Source organism: Trachinotus anak, unplaced genomic scaffold (genome assembly GCF_046630095.1).
Source record: "Trachinotus anak isolate AG129_WGS33_773 ecotype Australia unplaced genomic scaffold, CSIRO_AGI_Tana_v1 ptg000032l, whole genome shotgun sequence".
Lineage (NCBI taxonomy): Eukaryota > Metazoa > Chordata > Actinopteri > Carangiformes > Carangidae > Trachinotus > Trachinotus anak.
Window position 1 is genome coordinate 25,895,515 of NW_027273883.1, and position 18,494 is coordinate 25,914,008.

General features: G+C 44.9%; 2 protein-coding genes across 9 annotated transcripts; one reads left to right on the forward strand and one right to left on the reverse strand.

Annotated features, from left to right (window-relative positions):
- Positions 1–1,118: 1,118 nt before the first annotated feature.
- Positions 1,119–6,749, reverse strand: LOC139613482 (alpha-N-acetylgalactosaminidase-like). Of its 3 annotated transcripts, XM_071470157.1 has the most exons (10): positions 6,611–6,749; positions 6,314–6,481; positions 5,592–5,748; positions 4,758–4,898; positions 3,970–4,181; positions 3,770–3,864; positions 2,643–2,804; positions 2,214–2,411; positions 1,960–2,100; positions 1,119–1,518 (listed from the first exon to the last, which is right to left on the reverse strand). In XM_071470157.1, the coding sequence occupies exons 2-10, from the start codon at positions 6,411–6,413 to the stop codon at positions 1,327–1,329; spliced, it is 1,398 nt and encodes a 465-aa protein (XP_071326258.1). In that variant the 5' UTR covers positions 6,414–6,481; positions 6,611–6,749; the 3' UTR covers positions 1,119–1,326. The 3 variants fall into 3 exon arrangements, with proteins under 3 accessions (XP_071326258.1, XP_071326259.1, XP_071326260.1); XM_071470158.1 differs by lacking the exon at positions 6,611–6,749 and having other exon boundaries at positions 6,303–6,428; XM_071470159.1 differs by lacking the exon at positions 6,611–6,749 and having other exon boundaries at positions 5,592–5,765; positions 6,303–6,363.
- Positions 6,750–9,386: 2,637 nt separating this feature from the next.
- Positions 9,387–18,417, forward strand: LOC139613553 (retrovirus-related Pol polyprotein). 6 transcript variants are annotated; one of them, XR_011686775.1, is made up of 3 exons: positions 11,202–13,683; positions 14,445–14,517; positions 15,127–16,673. XR_011686775.1 is itself a non-coding variant. In XM_071470306.1 (2 exons), exons 1-2 carry the CDS (start codon positions 11,095–11,097, stop codon positions 15,388–15,390), a joined length of 300 nt encoding a protein of 99 aa, XP_071326407.1. In that variant the 5' UTR covers positions 9,667–11,094; the 3' UTR covers positions 15,391–16,672. The 6 variants fall into 6 exon arrangements, 1 of the variants encoding a protein (XP_071326407.1); XR_011686777.1 differs by having other exon boundaries at positions 14,445–14,508; XR_011686776.1 differs by lacking the exons at positions 11,202–13,683; positions 14,445–14,517 and adding an exon at positions 9,387–9,643 and having other exon boundaries at positions 15,127–18,417.
- Positions 18,418–18,494: the final 77 nt, after the last annotated feature.

Below are 18,494 nucleotides of genomic sequence, written 5' to 3' on the forward strand. Positions count from 1 at the left end.
TAAAATGGCCGCTCTATCCTCCAGTCATTATCCAAATGTATGTGAAGACACTGGTGGACTGTGTTAGCTCTGGCTGCTCAGTGAACTGTCACTGATCTGATGCACATCAGTGAGGTTTCAGGTCTTCAGTGGACACACTCATTAATGTTGTGTCCCTCTGAGGACACTGACGTCCTGTCGTCACTGTTGGTCATGTTCTTTAATTACAGTCATCCTTAAAAGACCCAGACTCTGCTCCACACTGTACAGTTTGCTCTGCCTCTGATGTGCTCGTCTTCAGCTCTGGTTGCTGAAGTTCTCTTCAGAAAATAAAACATGTTCATGGAGTGTTCATCATCATCATCATCATCATCCATCAGCAGTGGAGCTCCTCCCTCTGTGGTTAATGACCCCATGATTTTATCCTGAGATATGACCCACGTTGATCTGATCTCACAACAAATTATTCTTTATGTGGTTATTTCATTTGATTTGTTTTCTGTTTCATTTCAAAAATCCCGTTAGGATCAGGTCCTGTTGGTCCTGTCACCTCATGTGTTTGTCCCCAGTTTGTTTTCTGTGTGTTTGTGAGTGTTTTTTATTTCAGACCGGTTCAGTTCACAACTCGTCTCCAGATCATTTTCACTCTCTGTGTCACACTTCAGCCAAATCCTGTTTGCTGTGTTAGTGTGTTTTTAGTAACCGGTTTCCTCCGCGTGTATGAGGTTCCACTTGTTCCCCCAGCTTCTTATCAGTCTGCCTGCTTGCTGTGGATTTCCCTGCTCACCAGCAGAAGGATTTCCAGTCTCCGCCTGCCTCTTCAGATCCATACTCTGCCTAAACCCTCAAACCACCAACCGCTTCACTTTCCTAACCTCCACCTGCAGTAACCTGTCCCCCGACTTCATCCTCTTCATCAGCTACCACACCCCTGGAAACCCCTCACAGCGAAGATCACTGTTCTGTTTGTGGGACAAAAACCTTACACATGTGGGTGATCACTACCCACACTGTATGATGTTACGTGTTTCCACTCACCTGGATGTGTGATAGGTGTGTCTGAACTGCTTCTGTGAATATGTGAAGCTTCATGTCTTTTACAGAACTGATCAATAACAAATCAATCAATATTCCAGTCATCAGAGACAGAGTGAAGGAAGACTTCCCCTTCTTATTTATTATATCTGTGTATAAGAGCCTGATTCACCCCGATTATGTTTTTATAGATTCATTTACAGTCAGTGGACCTGAGTCAAACATGACACCAGCAGAATTTACAACATTTTAACAACATTCAGACAAAATGACAAATTTAGCAGTAGCTGCTATGACGAGCCTGTCAGCTGTTCATAACACGTTGTGACGATCAGGTCCAGGTCTGTGGACTCTGAGCTGTGAGGGTCTCCTGTGGACAGGCTCATTGTGTGTGGACAGTGGGTAGATGTACCACATGACCACACCTGACGGGTTAATGGAGACGGTGAACTCTGTGGTGGCATTCAGCCCCTTCACCGTGGTGCCAGTGAACACGTCGTAGGCCTGAGGACAAGATGAAGACACACCTGCTTCAAAAACACTGATGAGCTCAGATAAGTCTGTCCCCTGGTGCATGCTGGGAGAATTTCTAACACATCTTCCTCATGATCCGCTCTGATTGGCTGATGGTGCTGCCTTTTTTTTACAGCAGAAACACAGAACCAATCAGCCGCAGATAGGTGTGGTCTGAACCACTGTCTGCTCTTTACACAGAGCGGAGCTGCTCATTAGTATCTTCCTCATCCTCTTACTCCTCCTCCTCCTCTCTCCCTTTCTGTTCTGTTCCTCATGTTGATCTAACACTAAATTTCCCACTGAGCATCAATAAAGTTTCATCTTTTGTCCTAAAATCTTATTCCTTGATAAATGACTGAAATAGTTAATTGATTATCCATTGATGAGGTGATCATGTGACAACACAGGTGAATGCACAGGTGAACAAACCTCATAGTTTCCAGGGTCATAGTGGAGTTTGTGCAGAGAGCAGTGGTAGAGCAGCGGCATGTCTGTCCTCCGGCTCAGGAACACCAGGCTGCTGGCTGAGTGAGACAGAGGCCTCCAGTACACCTCGACGTGACTCTGCTCCTGCTCTCTCACACACACACATGCACACACACACATATTGTTTCCCAGCCCTGTTAGTTTACTGTAAATAAGCTAACAGTGATAATAATGAAGATGATGATGATGATGATAACCTGCAGTAGGCGTCGCCCCTGGATACCTAGGGGGTCCTGGTTGATGGCGATGACTGCTTTGTTCTGCAAGATGGCCCTGGCCTTGTTGTCCAGGTTTCGAAGGTCGTTGGACATGATAAGAGGCGCCGCCATGATGGCCCACAGCGCCATCTGAGAGCGAGCCTGGTCCACGCTCAGGCCGAAGTTACCGATGATGAGCTGAGGAGAGAAGAAGGAGGGATGAAGACACCTGGCTCATGTACAGTGAACATGTGACAGAGGAGAGAGGGCAGGTCCTTCACGTTACTGTCACAGAGCAGCCAATCAGCAGTGAGGACAAACATCACAGATTTAGAGTATGGACGGATACATGTGGTGACATCATGATCTCATCACTGCTGCAGGGAAACAATGATGTCAAAGACAGCCAGCTGGGTCATACCATCGTACCATGTCAGGGTCGTTCCAGCGCCCGGGGCCGGCGGCCGGCTGCAGGTAGTCCTGGTTGTTGGAGAACCAATCAATGATGTCCTGGACGCTGTCCCACGAATCCTGGATGTCACCGTAGTTCCTCCACAGGTGACAGATGTCCCCCAGCAGAGAGTAGTTCACCTGGCGGGAGCAGTATTACTCACATATTAAAGACTGAGAGTCAACAGCAGAGGGTGGATATCTGACCTAAGACTGACAGGACCAGACCTGAGACCGACCAGACCTGCAGGGACCTGCAAGCGACCCGACAGGTAGAAAACATGTTTGGGTCGGGATCAGTCACGTTGGTCATTTAAAAGATATCCATACATGAGTGATCAGGGTCAGTGGAGGAGTGAGTGGTTACTCTAAGTACTGTAGGTTACAGTGAGGTCACAGTGAGGTCACAGTGAGGTCACAGTGAGGTCACAGCTCAGACGTCTATGAGTTGATGTTTCCCTCCAAACATCTCAATAAATGTTCAGATGATCCAGTATCTCACCAATAGTCCAACAGATACGACCTCACAGATTTCTCTCATCTGCTTTTTGTGTTTTATATAATTTTGTTGTAAATAAATGTTTTGTTGCACTTGTGTGTTTCCCATGGCTTTGTTGCAGTCTGAGAGCCAGTTGGTAACAGTAACACAACTCAGTGCCTGAGTTTACACTAATGTATCGGGTTCAGGTCTCAGATTCTGGGCCAGCAGCTCTGTGAGGCTGTACCTGATGATGTTACCACGGTGATGTTCAGCCGGTGTAATGTGACCACGTTCATCTTATCTTAAGGTGACATTGTTCATGTTGTTTAGGATGTACTGACAGTACAACGGAAGGCATCCATGTCTGTTTGACCCAGTCGTCATGACGACTGAGACATTGACATGAAAGGGAAACTATTCATTGCAGTAAATCTAACATGAGTGAATGCAGCATTAGCATGTTAGCATAGCCTAGTATGTTAGCATGCTAAAATTACCTAGCACACAATAAACTTGTTTGAAGAATCCTTCAGTGCAGAAAGATCCAGTCTAATTTCAGACTCTAGTTTCAGTTCTGTCCCACTGACCCAGGTCCTGGTTCCACATTGACACAGTGAGAACTCACATTAGGGGGCAGTCCTCCCAGGTAGACAGGCCAGCTGCAGGAGTACACTATTGGTCGGCCCGTAGCATTCAAAGCCTTGGACATCAGAGGGTAACCTGTGGGACATGAGACAAACACTAGCTGTGGCTGGTCCACGATTCTTGTACGAAGTGATGTCAGGTTTTCAGTGACGTCATGAAGTCATGTGATGAGGGTCTTACCCAGCATCTGTTCTACAGGATCAGAGTAACAGCCATCAAACTTCAGGTAGTCTACCCCCCAGCTGGCAAAGGTCTGCGCATCAATCTCAATCTTGTCCAGGGTGGTGCCAGGGAATCCCATACATGTCCGAGACCCCATGTCTGAATAGATGCCCAGCTTCAGTCCACGGTCATGGACGTATCTTGCCAGTTTTGCAATGCCCCCTGGGAACCTGGAGGAAAGAGATTACAGTGGTAATGACTCCAGAGTCCAGAGACATCAGTCCCCACAGGTGTTAACTGATCACCAGATCTGAGGGTCCAAACCAGTGGTTTTATTTTATATTTATTCATAGTGCTGCAGATCTCTAACAGGAGATCAGGACCTAGTCCTGATCCATCAACACCATTACCCAGTGAGGACAGGTCAGAGGTTAGCCAGTTAGATTGAAGGGTCACAAGCCAAAAAGGTTGAGAACCACTGACTAAAGACATGAAGCTACAGGTCCAGGTACAGATCATTTCAGTGTAGTAATCACCTGGGTATACAGCTCTGACAGATGTGGAGTCACATCTTTTTAACATCTGGTCAGACTGTGTCTCTAATGTGTCACTAATGTGTCTCAGTCTTTCAGGACCAGCAAACATCAGATCTGCTGAAACAATGAAAATTGCTGTTGAACATGGACTAAGGTAACTCATGATCCAGATCCTGGAAAAACTGTACATCAGTTTCTCTGCCTTTAGGACAAAGCACTGTGTAGTCCTGGATGCTGACAGAGCAGAGACCCTGAGGGACGCGGACCAACCTGGAGGGATCAGGCTGCAGTCTCCCTCCTTGGTCTCTAAGCAGGGACATCCAGCAGTCGTCTATGATCACATACTCATAACCCAGCTCCTTCCAGCCGTCCTCAGCCAGCCGGTCAGCCATGTCTCTGAACAGGTCCTCACTGTGGACAGACAGAGGACAGAGATCAGAGGTCAGAGGTGAGGAGGGCAGAGAACAGAGGAGGAGGTGTGTGTGTTGTTGTGTTGACCTCAGTGTGTTGTTTCGTGTGTCTGTCTCACAGTAGGACACTGGACATGTGGAGGTTAAATCACTGACTGTGTGTGAGTGAACAGCTCCACCTTGTGGACAGTCATGTGTCACATCACTAACCTCAGACATCATGACTTCTGTCACACAACTTTCTAAATTTAGTAGAAAACATAGACCACACAGGCTGATGTTCACTGTGGAAAGAGTCTGTTTTCTGACAGGAAGAAACCATCAACAGTTCAATTAAAGACAACTTTTAATCCTGAACTCATGAGGAAATTATCTCAGTATGAATAAAAACTAATAACAAAATCAGTCAATCGGGAGGAGTCAATCAGGAAGATTCTGATCAGGAGGAGTCAATCAGGAGGAGGAGTCTCTGCAGCAGGACAACAAGTCCAGGTAAACAGCAGGAGTCAGATTCTCACTGCAGAAGCAGAATGACCTCAGTGTGTGGTTTCCTTTCTCTGACCTGGTTGTCTTTGACCAGGTTCTCTCTGATGCGGTGCCTTCTGACCTGGTTCTCTCTCAGTACTTGGTTTCTACCTCGGTCCTTTATCTCCTTACTGAAGAATATCAGGTGTAAACTAAATCATGAATCTACCTGATGCAGTTCTCTGGGTCATCCTTACAGTCCACATCACAGCGAAAGCGTTCCCAGGCCATCCATCCCATCGGAGGAGTCCTCAACAGTCCGTCATCCAAGGCCACAGTCAGTGAGACCAGGACCAGGAGCCGAGTCACTACTAAAGGCCCCATTCCTGAAAGAAGACTGACACTTACAACAACATACATAACATACACAAACATGCACAAACGTAGACAAACATACACAAACAAGCACAAACATACACAAACATGCACAATATACACAAATGTACACGAACAAGCACAAACATACAGTGTTGACTGCTCACCTGTACTTTATGTTTATGATCCTGTGACCTGTTGTATATCAGATTATTCTGACCTGTCAGGGTTTATGTCCACAAACTGCACTGGTTTACATGTTTTACAGTGTACAGCAACATACAGCGAATCATTTTGTTTGTTTACATGTGTGAGTCTGAGGATGTTAGAGAATGTAGACTTCAGTACACAGTCAAAGGTAAAAGTCAAACACACACACACACACACACACACACACACACACACACACACACACACACACAGTATCCTTATCACTACGTAAGCTCTGTTGAATATCTTGTCCAGCGAGAAACTGCTAGTGAAGCAGCTCAGTGAGACAAAGACAACATCCTGTCTATACAACACACACACACACAGACACACACACATGATGACAGCGTCCTACCTGCAGTTTACCTGAAGCTTCAGCTGCACACGACTGATCTGAACCCTCACATGACCTCCTTCTCTTCTTCCTGGATCTTCTCTCTTCCTGGTAAGGTAAGCTGAGTGTCATGTGACTGCTCAGTGTCACATGATGAACCAGGAACCAGAGGTGATATGTTGTCGGTGCTGTCTGAGGGACTGCTCACACAGGAAACACAGTCAGTGCACTGTATACACAGTGTGTGTGTGTGTGTGTGTGTGTGTGTGTGTGTGTGTGTGTGTGTGTGTGTGTGTGTGTGTGTGTGTGCATGCTGTAGTAAAACATACCCCTTTTCCACCAAACTGGTTCCAGGGCTGGTGCTAGAGCTGGTTCGTGGTTGGTTCAACTGCGAACCAGTTTGCTTTTCCACAGGCGGGTGCCAGCCAGAGAGCCACGTCATCACGTCAATGTATACGTATATGTCACATCATTTCCTCAATAGAGCAAGCGCCAAATTCAATCACCACAACAAAGATGGAGGACTACGTTGCGGTCATACCTGTGAAGTATCCCGTTTTGGCCGGGAAAGTCCTGTATTTTACCCTTCTTTCCCGCCGTCCTCCCGTATTAGTATTTTCCCGTAAATATCCCGTATTTAAACCTGCGTTATAAAAATTATTAATACCGGGCCCGGGCGGAGTAAAAAAAAAAAAAAAAAACATCCCCTGACCTCTGCCCCGAGCTCTGTCACTAGCCTCGCGATAATAAAAGACGGATGGACGCGACAGAGCGGGAACTCCTCCTGCAAAAACCTCAAACCGTCTGTAAATACCGAGATCGATGGGACCGCGGATTTTCGTTTCTGAAGAGGAAAAAGAGTAAAAATGAAAAGAAAAACTGTGAGAAAAGCAATATGAAATGAAAAGAATGTGTGGAATGAAAATAAAATGTAACAAGCAATGTTGAACAGATAATATGCAAATAAGACATTAAATAAATACTTTTCATATATACCCTTTTGTGTTTTCATTCAGGCTGTAATGAATGTTCACAGCATGTCAGTGTCAACACAGGTAGGCTGAAGCGGTTGACAGGTGGTGATTTTAGCTTTCTTGTACACCTGTCTTAAAATGTAAGGGACACTGGAGCTTGGTCGGGGGGGTCAGACTGCTGGCGGCGGGCGCCGGAAAATTTCCCTTATTTTCAAATCCGAAACTTGACAGGTATGGCTGCGGGTCAAGTGTTGCTGTTGGCTTTTCGAGCCTTTCTTAGGAAGCAACATTTGGCGATCCAGCAAGTAAATACTGCTCGACGGTTCTGCAGCGAGCAGCGATCACGCTCGAGAAGACGGTCAATAATCCCGCCCCCGCTCGTGACGTAAGCCCGAAGCCCCCAACGTAACGTGGTTCTTCCTACGGGCCCAGCAGGGAGTTGGTGCTGGCCAGGCACCGGTTCTGAGAGCCAGGAACCGGTGCTTTGTCTGTGGAAAACCAAAGAACTGGTGCTAAGTCTGGCTCTAGCTCCGAACCAGCCCTGGAACCAGTTTGGTGGAAAAGGGGTACATTAAACTGGGAGAGTGTTGTGTTGATGAGGTTTTTCAGAGAGTGCTGCTTTGTATGTTTCACTTCCTGTATTTTCTGGTGGACTCTCTTTGTCAGATTCTTTTCAACACAAACACAGATTTATCTATTCATGAGATGTTTTTTCTCACTGGCTTCAGGTTGTAGAACTTATTTAGTACATTATGATGTCACAGACATCTGTGCCCCAATCATGACTCAGCAACATTTGAGTCTGAATGTGATGAGAGTTGGTTAATCTGTTTGTTAACATGAATATTTATTGGTATGCAGAGATGAAGCTTTAAAGCTCAGCTGCTCTGCTGTCAAACATGTTGTTTATTAATGTATTACAGTTTTGTTCAACAAGCATCAGTCAATACTGAAGCCACTTTTTCAAAACTCTTCATACAGTCTGATACCAACAGACAGTTTGGTCAAATAGTTCATCTTTCATGTAACACTCACTCAAAACACCACAACACTTCATACAGGTGTCAAAGTGAGCTCAATCACATACAACACTGGAAACAACTCGGAAAGAACACACTGTCACTGTAACATTGTCACTGTAACACACTCACACTGTAACAAACTCACTATAACACTGTCACTGTAACACTGTCACTATAACGCTGACACTGTAACACAGTCACTGTGACACACTGTAAATTCTGATATAGTTTTATTATAAAGGCCAACACTGGTGTGAATCGACTTAGGCAGGATCCTTTATCTGTCAGGAGGGGGCACTATATCACACACATTGTACTTCTTCACATATACAGCATCTAATAGCCACCAGACCTAGAGCTGTAAACATTTTTCATAGTTTTATTTATTTATTTATTTATTCATATAGCACATTTAAAACAACCTCAGTTGACCCAGGTGCTGTACATACAGTGCATAAACAAATGCAACACAATAAATTAAAAGCAGCAACAAAACAGTAAAGCAATAAAACATTTAAAAGTTAATTTAAAAGAACAATATGCAAAAAAAAACAAAAAAAAAAACAAACAATAAGAGTGTAACAGTGTAAAAAGATGCATTTTAAGAAATTTTTTAAAATGTTCATAGTCCTTGGCAGATCTCACATGGAAAAGGAGGCTGTTCCAGAGCTTTGGGTCAGCAACTGAAAAAGCCCTGTCCCCTTTGTTTTTCAGCCTGGACCTAGGAACATGTAATAAATGTTGGTTTGATGACTTCAAAGCTCTGGTAGGTGTGTGAAAGATTAAAAGATCTGCAAGATATGGTGGTGCCAATCCATGAAGACTTTTAAAAACCATCAATGAAATTCTAAAACGGACAGGAAGTGTAATGGGAAATTTTGGTATAACTCATGTGTGCCTATTCAAAACTGTGTAACCAATGACTGTGTGGATAGTTCTAATGAAGTTTTTGAACCTAACCTTTGTACATCCTTTATGGTTGTGTGAAAGACCTCTGTGTGAACTGATGAAGAACACATGTAGACAATATATGTGGATGTCTTTGCCCTTCTTGTTGTGATAAGAGTGTTGTTCATACATTGCGTTGGGGGAGAAGCAAGCAGGTGAAGACTCAGCACAGAGACAATCCCGTGAGAGAGAGTATCGTATTCTGTCTTTTTCCCATGAGAGAGAGTATCGTATTTTGTCTTTGTGGAATGTGTTTTTGGAACTATAAGACTGTGGCCCTGGGTAACATCTTCAGCCCACTCACTCACTGACTGTACTGCTGTTCGGTTGTGTTTGTGTGACTCCATTCATGAATGTTTATTAAACTCAAGAAAGACAGCTGACGTGTGAAGATCTTCTTTTTCAATTATTGAACAAGGTAAATCATTTTTGCCACCACAATTTTGGCGCTCAACGTGGGGCTCCATCCGTGAGCGGACTTCAGGACCTCTAGACCGAGGGTGTTAGAACGTGAGCACGCCAAGAGCCAGGCTCTTGGAGAACCTCTAACTCCCCAGAAAAGGAAGGTTGAGAGGAGGGCCTGATGTCTGGAGGAGCGGGGTCCCCTCACTGTTGGAGTCCAACGAACCCGGCGGCTGTAAACGCCTCGCTGTTTTTTCTGAGAGTTTTTTGCTGTTATTGTTGACAGTGTGGACCTAGGTTGTGGAAGGCCTGACTGTGCAGAAGTTGTTGCGCTCCTCTGCCTGCTAATGGAAAGTGGTGCCGGCAGACGTGCCGGGCACCGGGTTTTCTTTTCCTGGGGAAAAATTAAAAACAGTGTTTGAGGGAGCGTACTGGCCCGGTGTAGGGAACCAGGGCGTCTAGATTCGGAATCTAGCGGCTAGATCTGGGATCTAAGGGGTAAGTTGGACTTACCAGCCTCCGTGAAGGGAGAGGAAGAGGGTTTAGTGTGTTGTGTTACTCTTGTTTGTTTCGGCTTAACATTTTTGACTGTCCTAGGAGAATTTAATTCAGTTTGCAAAATAAAAATAATTTAATAATAAAATAAGATAAGCCAAGAGCAGAGTCAACAATTGTATTGTTATAATACGGTAAGTAGTATAAAATAATCTAGATTTGATTGAAAGATTGCTGAAATGTCTGAGAGGAAATAATTATGGGATCAGAACAAAGTAAAACCCTCTGAGGGGCCAGATTATCATGCCCCAAATGTGAAGCACATGACAGTAAACTATGGAAAAGAAGCCATAGCCCAGTTAGATGTGTGGGTCAGGGAGTGTAGTTTCCCAAGGACAGGCAGCCTGAGTGTTAAACAGCTGGAGGGTCTGCGTGCAGTGCTTAAAAATAGAGAAGAAATGCGTCAAAAACCTAGGAGCCAGACTGGAAAGCTTTTGATATGTGGATGGGTGAGGCAAAGCGTAGGCAGGCTCCCAGAGAAACTGCGCCCCGGTGTGTGAAGCTGGATCCGGACCTGGCCTCCACCTCCACCTCCAGCTGCTCCGCACCAGCTCTCTCTCTCTCCGGGAAGGAACTGTGCCCCCGCCTTGTGTTGGCCCCCTCCCTATACCTGAGCTGCACTCAGAGGTCGCTGGGGCTGCTGCCCCCGCACCACAGCATGGCTACGGCCCTGCTGCCTCACACTCCTCACCGGTGCCAGATCTCCTTTTAACGACATGTTAAGAGGGAACCTCACGGGGGCAGGACGAGGCGGCCCCGAACCACCACGTGAGGTGACACCACATCTCTATCCCTCAGCTCCATGACCCGTTCGGGCCTGGAGTATAAGAACAGAACAGAGGGCGTGATGCGGGAGCAGCGGAGGGGACCGGAAGAGAGGACACTGGGCTCGCGACTGCCCCACAGAGAAAGATGAGGAGGACAACAGAGACTGACTATATGGTGGAGGTGAGAGTCAGGAAGGATCTAGACACTGGGCCGGCAGCTGGGAACACACTGAAAACACGTGAGCGCACCCACACTAACACACACACACACACACACACACACACACACACACACACACACACACACACACACACAAACACACACACACACAAACACACACACACACACACACACACACACACACACACACACACACAAACACACACCCAAACACACTGACACACACACACACACACTGATACACAGACACACGCTGCAGAACCTGTCACTGACACTGAAGTGAAGCTAGTTCATGACACGATTGAACGCCTTGAAGCAGAACAAAACCATAAGCAGCAGAATGAGATGTCTGCTTCATTTCTAGCAGAGGCATACAAACACATGCCCAAATACACTTTGATAGTAAAAAATGTCACAATCTCTTTTTTGGTTGACTCCGGTGCTACTGATTCTGTGGTACGGAGCTGTGAATTTGGTGAACTGCAGCCTAAACTCAGCGGCAGGTATCAGAAGACAGTGGGTGTGGGTGGGAAGCCTTTCATAGAGCGGTACACGGCTCCGCTGAAATGCACTGATCCTGATTTTGGGGAAACTTTCAAACACTCTTTTCTCATCTCTGACAGATGTCCAGTTAATTTGTTGGGGAGGGATCTCATGTGTCTGCTGGGTATTTCTTTAACTTGCACACCAGACGGGGTGCACGTATAGAGGATGGTAGAAGAAAAATACCAATGTTTTCAACACCCAGACCCTGTGGTCAGTGTAGACTGGGAGGTAACTCTCCCCTCCTCTATCTTCACACAGCTCCTGAGCACACACAGACACATTGACGTCACTCTCCCGCGCTGCACTGCACACACACACTCCAGTTGTGATATTGAGAACATTGTGAATGAAGTGATGCATGAGAATACATTTTTGCATTTGGATTGGCTGTATTGGGATGATATGAAATGTGCCGCTTCACTGACATTGCCAGTGCAAGTGGGAAAAAGTGTAGATTCACAACAATCTGAACCACACATCGCATTGGAGAATCCTGCATATACAAATCTGGATCATTGGGTGCAGAAACTAAATGCCTCCACAGAATGGAAGGCTACAACAGAGCCTCAGGTGTACGTAAATCAAACCCTGTTTTGATTTTCCTGATTCTGGCACTGATAACAACATGCTGCAGTCTGTTAAAGAGATCCCAGAATTAAACCAGATTCCTGACCACCTCTGGGCGAAAAAGTAAACATGATGTAGGCCTGATTAAGAATTGTGAGCCTGTCATCATTACACCAAAAACAGACTACAGACCCTGTCGTAACCAATACCCTCTCAGACGTGAAGCAATTGAAGGAATCAGGCCTGTATTTGATGCTTTGCTGAAAGCTGGTGTGATTGTACCATGTGCTGGTTCTCCAGTGAGAACCCCCATTTTTCCGGTACGTAAGATTCGACCGGAAGGCGAGCCTCCAGAGTGGAGATTTGTGCAAGACCTGCAAGCCGTTAATTCAGCTGTGCAGGCCAGAGCGCCAACGGTACCAAATCCACACACCATTTTGTCTCAAATTCCATCTAATAGCAAATGGTTCTCGGTTGTTGATCTCTCAAATGCTTTTTTCAGTGTTCCTGTGCATCCTGACAGTCAATTCTGGTTTGCCTTTTGTTTTGATGAGAAAATGTACACGTTCACCCGTCTGTGCCAGGGCTATTGTGAATCTCCAACGATTTATAACGCGGCTCTGAGGGATAGTCTGCAGACTCTGGTGTTGCCAGAGGGAAGCGCTTTGTTGCAGTATGTTGATGATATTTTGCTTTCAAGTGAGACCAGAGAGGGATGCGTTAAAGCTACTCTGGCTCTTCTGACCCATTTGGCTGAACAGGGGCACAAAGCCAGCCTGTCCAAACTGCAGTTTGTTGACACAGAGGTCACATTTCTGGGTCACGTAATCTCTGCTAAGGGCAAATCCCTCTCATCAAAAGAGAATTGAAGCAATTCAGAAAATTCCAAAACCGGTGACAAAGAAACAGGTGATGTCGTTTTTGGGCATTACAAGCTATTGCAGACAATGGGTCACTCATTATGCTGAAATTGAGGCACCATTAGCAGCAATCGCTCATGGGAAAGGCCTGAAAGCATCAGACCCTGTCACCTGGACTGTGGAGGCTGAAAGTGCTTTCATTGACTTGAAATTGACTTTACAGACACCTCCGACACTTGGGTTACCTGACTGCTCACAACCTTTCACTCAGACTGTTGACGAAAAGGGGGGTTTCATGACTTCTGTGTTACTGCAAGACCACAGGGGCAAACCAAGACCTGTAGCTTATTTCTCATCTAAGCTTGACTCTGTAGCTGCAGGTCTGCCTCACTGCCTCAGAGCTGTAGCAGCTGCAGAGAAGGCAGTCATAGCGTCACGTGACATAGTGGGATACTCTGATTTGACCTTGCTAGTCCCACATGCAGTGTCTCTCATCCTCCTCGAGCAGAAAACTTCACATTTGTCTGCTGCGAGGTGGCTACGATATAATGCTGTTTTGTTAGAACTGCCTAACGTTAAGGTAAAGAGATGTACTGTTCTTAACCCTGCTACTCTTTTACCAACAGCTGAGGACGGAGAACCACACGACTGTGTGGCAACAATAACATCTATTTGTTCCCCCAGACCTGATTTGACTGATGTACCCATTGAAAATGCTGATTTTGATTTCTTTGTTGATGGTTCTGCTTCTAGGGATTCAGACACGGGAAAGAACATTGCAGGTTTTGCTGTCACAACTCTCCATGACACTGTCATGGCAAAACCTCTGTCTTCTTCACACTCAGCTCAGGCGGCTGAGTTGGTGGCTTTGACAGAAGCATGCAAGATGGCTAAAGGAAAATCTGTTAACATTTACACAGACAGCAGATATGCTTGGGGTGTAGTTCATGACTTTGGGCAAATGTGGAAAAACAGAGATTTTCTCACTTCCACAGGGAGACCGCATCATGTGCTGGTTGCTGCTCTCCTCGACGCCATTTTGTTACCTAAACAAATTGCTGTGTGTAAATGTGAGGCTCACACTAACAACACTGACTCCATCTCTCTAGGTAATGCACGAGCAGACACAGCTGCAAAAGCAGCCTCCAAGCGTCCAGTGTCTCCTGATACACTGGGCGTCTCACTAACCTTCAACTCTACTCCCCCTGTTGTGACTACAGTAGAGATAGTGGACCTGCAGATAAGAGCCTCACAGGCTGAAAAACACTGTTGGAAAAAAGCAGGCTGCTCTGTGGTAGACAGAGTGTGGACAGGCCCTGATGGCCTGCCTTGTCTCCTCAGGTATCTTTTCCCTCACTATGCGAAGTTGACACACGGATTGGATCATGTGTCAAAGGGGGGAATGGTAAGTGAGGTACGGAGACATTGGTTCACAAGAGGGTTCACAACCTATGCCACTGACTTCTGTAAAAGATGTGTGATTTGTTCCACAAACAATGTGGGAAGAGGTTTAAAACTTCCACAGGTTGCTCACCCACCACCAGACAAACCTTTTGATCACTTGCAAATGGATTTCAAGGCAAAGGCCTTGATGTATCTGATAATTCCCAGATGGGGAATTCCAGCAAAAATCAGCTCAGACAATGGAACTCCTTTTGTAAGTGGGGCACTGAAATTGGTTGGTGAGTACATGGGCATTGATTTAAGACAACATTGTGCATACCACCCAGCCTCAGGTGGAGCATGTGAAAGAGAAAATGGCACTTTGAAAAACAAACTCGCAAAAGTGTGCGAGGCCGCTAAAGTGTCCTGGACTAAAGCCCTCCCCATTGTGCTAATGCATATGAGGGCCAGAAGGAGAAGCAGGAGCGGTTTAAGCCCGTTTGAAATCCTGTTTGGGAGGCCTCTGAACACTGGGATTGGGCCCGCTAAGAGACAGCTGCCAGACACTGGCCTGTGTGAAGATGAAATGTTACGATATTGTGCAACCTTGTCGTCTGTTTTGTCTGATATTCACAAACAGGTGAAAGCTGCCCTGCCCAGACCAGCAGAGACGAAACTCCATGACCTCAATGTGGGCGACTACATTGTGGTGAAGGACTTCCGACGAAAGAACTGGAAAGCTCGCAGGTGGAACGGACCGTTCCAGGTGCTTTTGGTGACAGAGACAGCGGTAAAGGTTGCAGAGAGGGCTACATGGATACATGCCAGTCACTGCAGACGGGTTCCGGATCCAAACGCACAACATGTACCTGATCGAGAGGCCAAGACCGGCCCATCCCCTTAGGCAGCTCGGATGCGGCCTAAGGGTGGCGACTGGCATCCTGCTTGTCATTTCCATCTGGGTGGGAGTGATTGTGCTGTGCGTGGAGGAAATCCAACGTCAGAGGGTAAAGAACAACAGCACAACAGTCTCACCTCATCCTGACAATGAATCTGAAATAGCACACACACCTCACCGGCTGGTGAGGAGATCTGCTGTGCTTTCTCCCACCACAACATCGAGACTAGAAGACGGACTCCTCTAAAGTTTTTATTTTTCTTATCCAATCAAGTTGATTCTTCAATATCTCAGATAAAGCCAATCAATTTAATATATATATATATATATATATATATATATATATATATAATCATGGTTTGATTTTATTTTTCCTTTTTTATTCTCATGTTATTCAATTTGTTATAATTCATTGTAATCCTTTTCTTTATTAATTCTCATTATTATACGACAGTAAGTACAGGACAGTGTGAGTTCCAAAAACCAGAGGGTTTTTGTCTTTTATTCATTGTGTGTTATGTTTGAGTTATCTTTGCCATATTATTTGAAGTAGATTAGCTCAGTAGTAGAAACAGGGCTTTTTCCTCATCATATCTGAGGTTTTTCCCTTTTCCTTAGACTAAGTGTAGTTAGACAGATGGGTCTTTTTGCCCCCTTTTGTCAAATGGGGGGGACTTTTGGCTCCTCTGTGCTTATGACCTGTGTTCTTCTGCCTGGGGTTTCAACTCCTACGTTGGAGACTGGGAGCGCTAGCGTTTAGCTGGTGCGAGGCAGAAAACAGGGGACATGAGGTAGATAAGTACAAAATTTTCCATTTATTATGGTTTAGCATAAGAATGCTAAAAAGGGTGGAATGTAATGGGAAATTTTGGTATAACTCATGTGTGCCTATTCAAAACTGTGTAACCAATGACTGTGTGGATAGTTCTAATGAAGTTTTTGAACCTAACCTTTGTACATCCTTTATGGTTGTGTGAAAGACCTCTGTGTGAACTGATGAAGAACACATGTAGACAATATATGTGGATGTTGTGATAAGAGTGCTGTTCATACATTGCGTTGGGGGAGAGGCAAGCAGGTGAAGACTCAGCACAGAGACAATCCCGTGAGAGAGAGTATCGTATTCTGTCTTTTTCCCATGAGAGAGAGTATCATATTTTGTCTTTGTGGAATGTGTTTTTGGAACTATAAGACTGTGGCCCTGGGTAACATCCTCAGGCCACTCACTCACTGACTGTACTGCTGTTAGGTTGTGTTTGTGTGACTCCATTCATGAATGTTTATTAAACTCAAGAAAGACAGCTGACGTGTGAACATCTTCTTTTTCAATTATTGAACAAGGTAAATCATTTTTGCCACCACAGAAGCCAATGCAGGGAGACCAAAACCGGAGTAATATGGTCATGTTGTTTTTAACCGGTTAAAAGGTGAGTGGCCGCATTTTGAACAACCTGCAGATGATGGAGTAGAGAGTGATCCAGGCCGACGTACAGAGAATTACAATAATCTAAGCGTGAGGAAACAAAGGCATGGATCACTCTCTCAAGAGTTTCACATTTAAAATCCTTATCAAAGGTGAAACCAAGGTTTCTGGCTGTTGGATGGATTGTTTAAATTAAGGAAATTTATCTCCATCCAAGTACGTATGTCTTCAAGACAGTTCTGCAATGACTGAATTGGAGCAGAACTATTAGCTTGAATGGGCAAATAAATCTGCAAATCATCAGCAAAGCAATGGAAGGAGATATTGTGTTTTCTGAATATTGATCCCAGTGGTAGCAAATATAATGAGAAGAGGATGGGGCCTAAAATAGAACCCTGGGACACCCCACCGCTAAGAGGGATGCCGCCAAAGAATTCTGGCCTAGATGAACAGAGAAGCTCCTGTTAGACAAATAAGACCGGAACCATTCAAGTGCAGTGGCCCTAATGCCCAAACACAACTCCAGACACGATAAAGAATGTGATGGTCCACCGTGTCAAAGGCAGCAGTCAGGTCTATAAGCACTAAAACAGCAGAGTTACCATAATCCACAGTTAAAAGCAGGTCATTTAGAACTTTTAAAAGAGCTGTTTCTGTGTTATGGCAGAGTTTAAAACCAGACTGGAACTTCTCAAAGATACCATTTCACCAAGAAATGTTTGCAAAAATTTCTTTCTCCATTCAATCCTTGCATTTGTGCATCAAGGGCCCCAATTATGCCATTTTACATTAATCCAATGACATTTTCTACTGGAGTACAACAGCAGATCCACCGGCATGTACCTTTCATAGAGATAGTTCATAGTTTCATTATTGTCGTTTCAAAAGCTCCACATACCCCAACAACGGAACAGACGGGACAAACTCTTGGCCTGTGTCTTTACAGTCTCCAATTTTTAGTTCTGTCCCTGAACCTCATGCCAAACATTTTATATAACGTGTAAATGACTATGTCAACTAAACAAAGAAACAAGGTAATCTTAACAATACTGATCAATGCAGATAATACTCTGTCTGTCATCACCTTGTCTTTGTGTAATAGACTAAATTAGGCCATTTTTTATTCATCAGTAATGTGTAACGTCATGATAATGTAAGGATACCTTTAGCATCTTCAACAAATTTAACAAGTAGCTATGGCTAGGTCTCAACAACTGAAGCCTGCTTCTGGAAAGTCAACATGTTTAACGTCAACTGAAGCAGTCTGTCTGATCATGACCCAAGACTAACTTATAATTATTAGGCTAAATGTTACAAACCTTGTTGCTGTGTAGCTGTATTGTTAACAACATTGAAATCCACATGAAGTCCATGATATGGACGGTGCTGTCATATAGAATTGACTTTAGCTATATACAAACCTTAAAAATCCTTGTTATGTTAGCAACATTGAAGTCCAGATATCTACATCGAATTGTTCTCTCCCCTCGCCAGAGCACAATTTTCCTTTCCAGGCCCATCTTTCCAGCAGCTTTGGTTTCACCTCTCCAGATTTTACCAGCACACAGATGGCTGAACTTTCACCTGGGCCGTTGGAATTTGAATTGAATCTTGGGAAATTAAAATAGCACCTGTTTAATGTTAAATACATTTTGTTTGTCTCTTAAAATGTATCATACTGACTTTT

Excerpts from the sequence above, each read along its gene's own strand:
- LOC139613482 (XM_071470157.1), bottom strand. The coding sequence starts at position 6,413 with ATGACACTCAGCTTACCTTACCAGGAAGAGAGAAGATCCAGGAAGAAG. Across the intron at positions 4,899-5,591 it reads GACCCAGAGAACTGCATCAG|TGAGGACCTGTTCAGAGACA; the intron begins GTAGATTCATGA and ends GTCTGTCCACAG. Across the intron at positions 2,101-2,213 it reads AGGGGCGACGCCTACTGCAG|GAGCAGAGTCACGTCGAGGT; the intron begins GTTATCATCATC and ends GTGAGAGAGCAG.
- LOC139613553 (XM_071470306.1), top strand. The coding sequence starts at position 11,095 with ATGAGGAGGACAACAGAGACTGACTATATGGTGGAG. Across the intron at positions 11,131-15,126 it reads AGACTGACTATATGGTGGAG|GTGAAAGCTGCCCTGCCCAG; the intron begins GTGAGAGTCAGG and ends ATTCACAAACAG.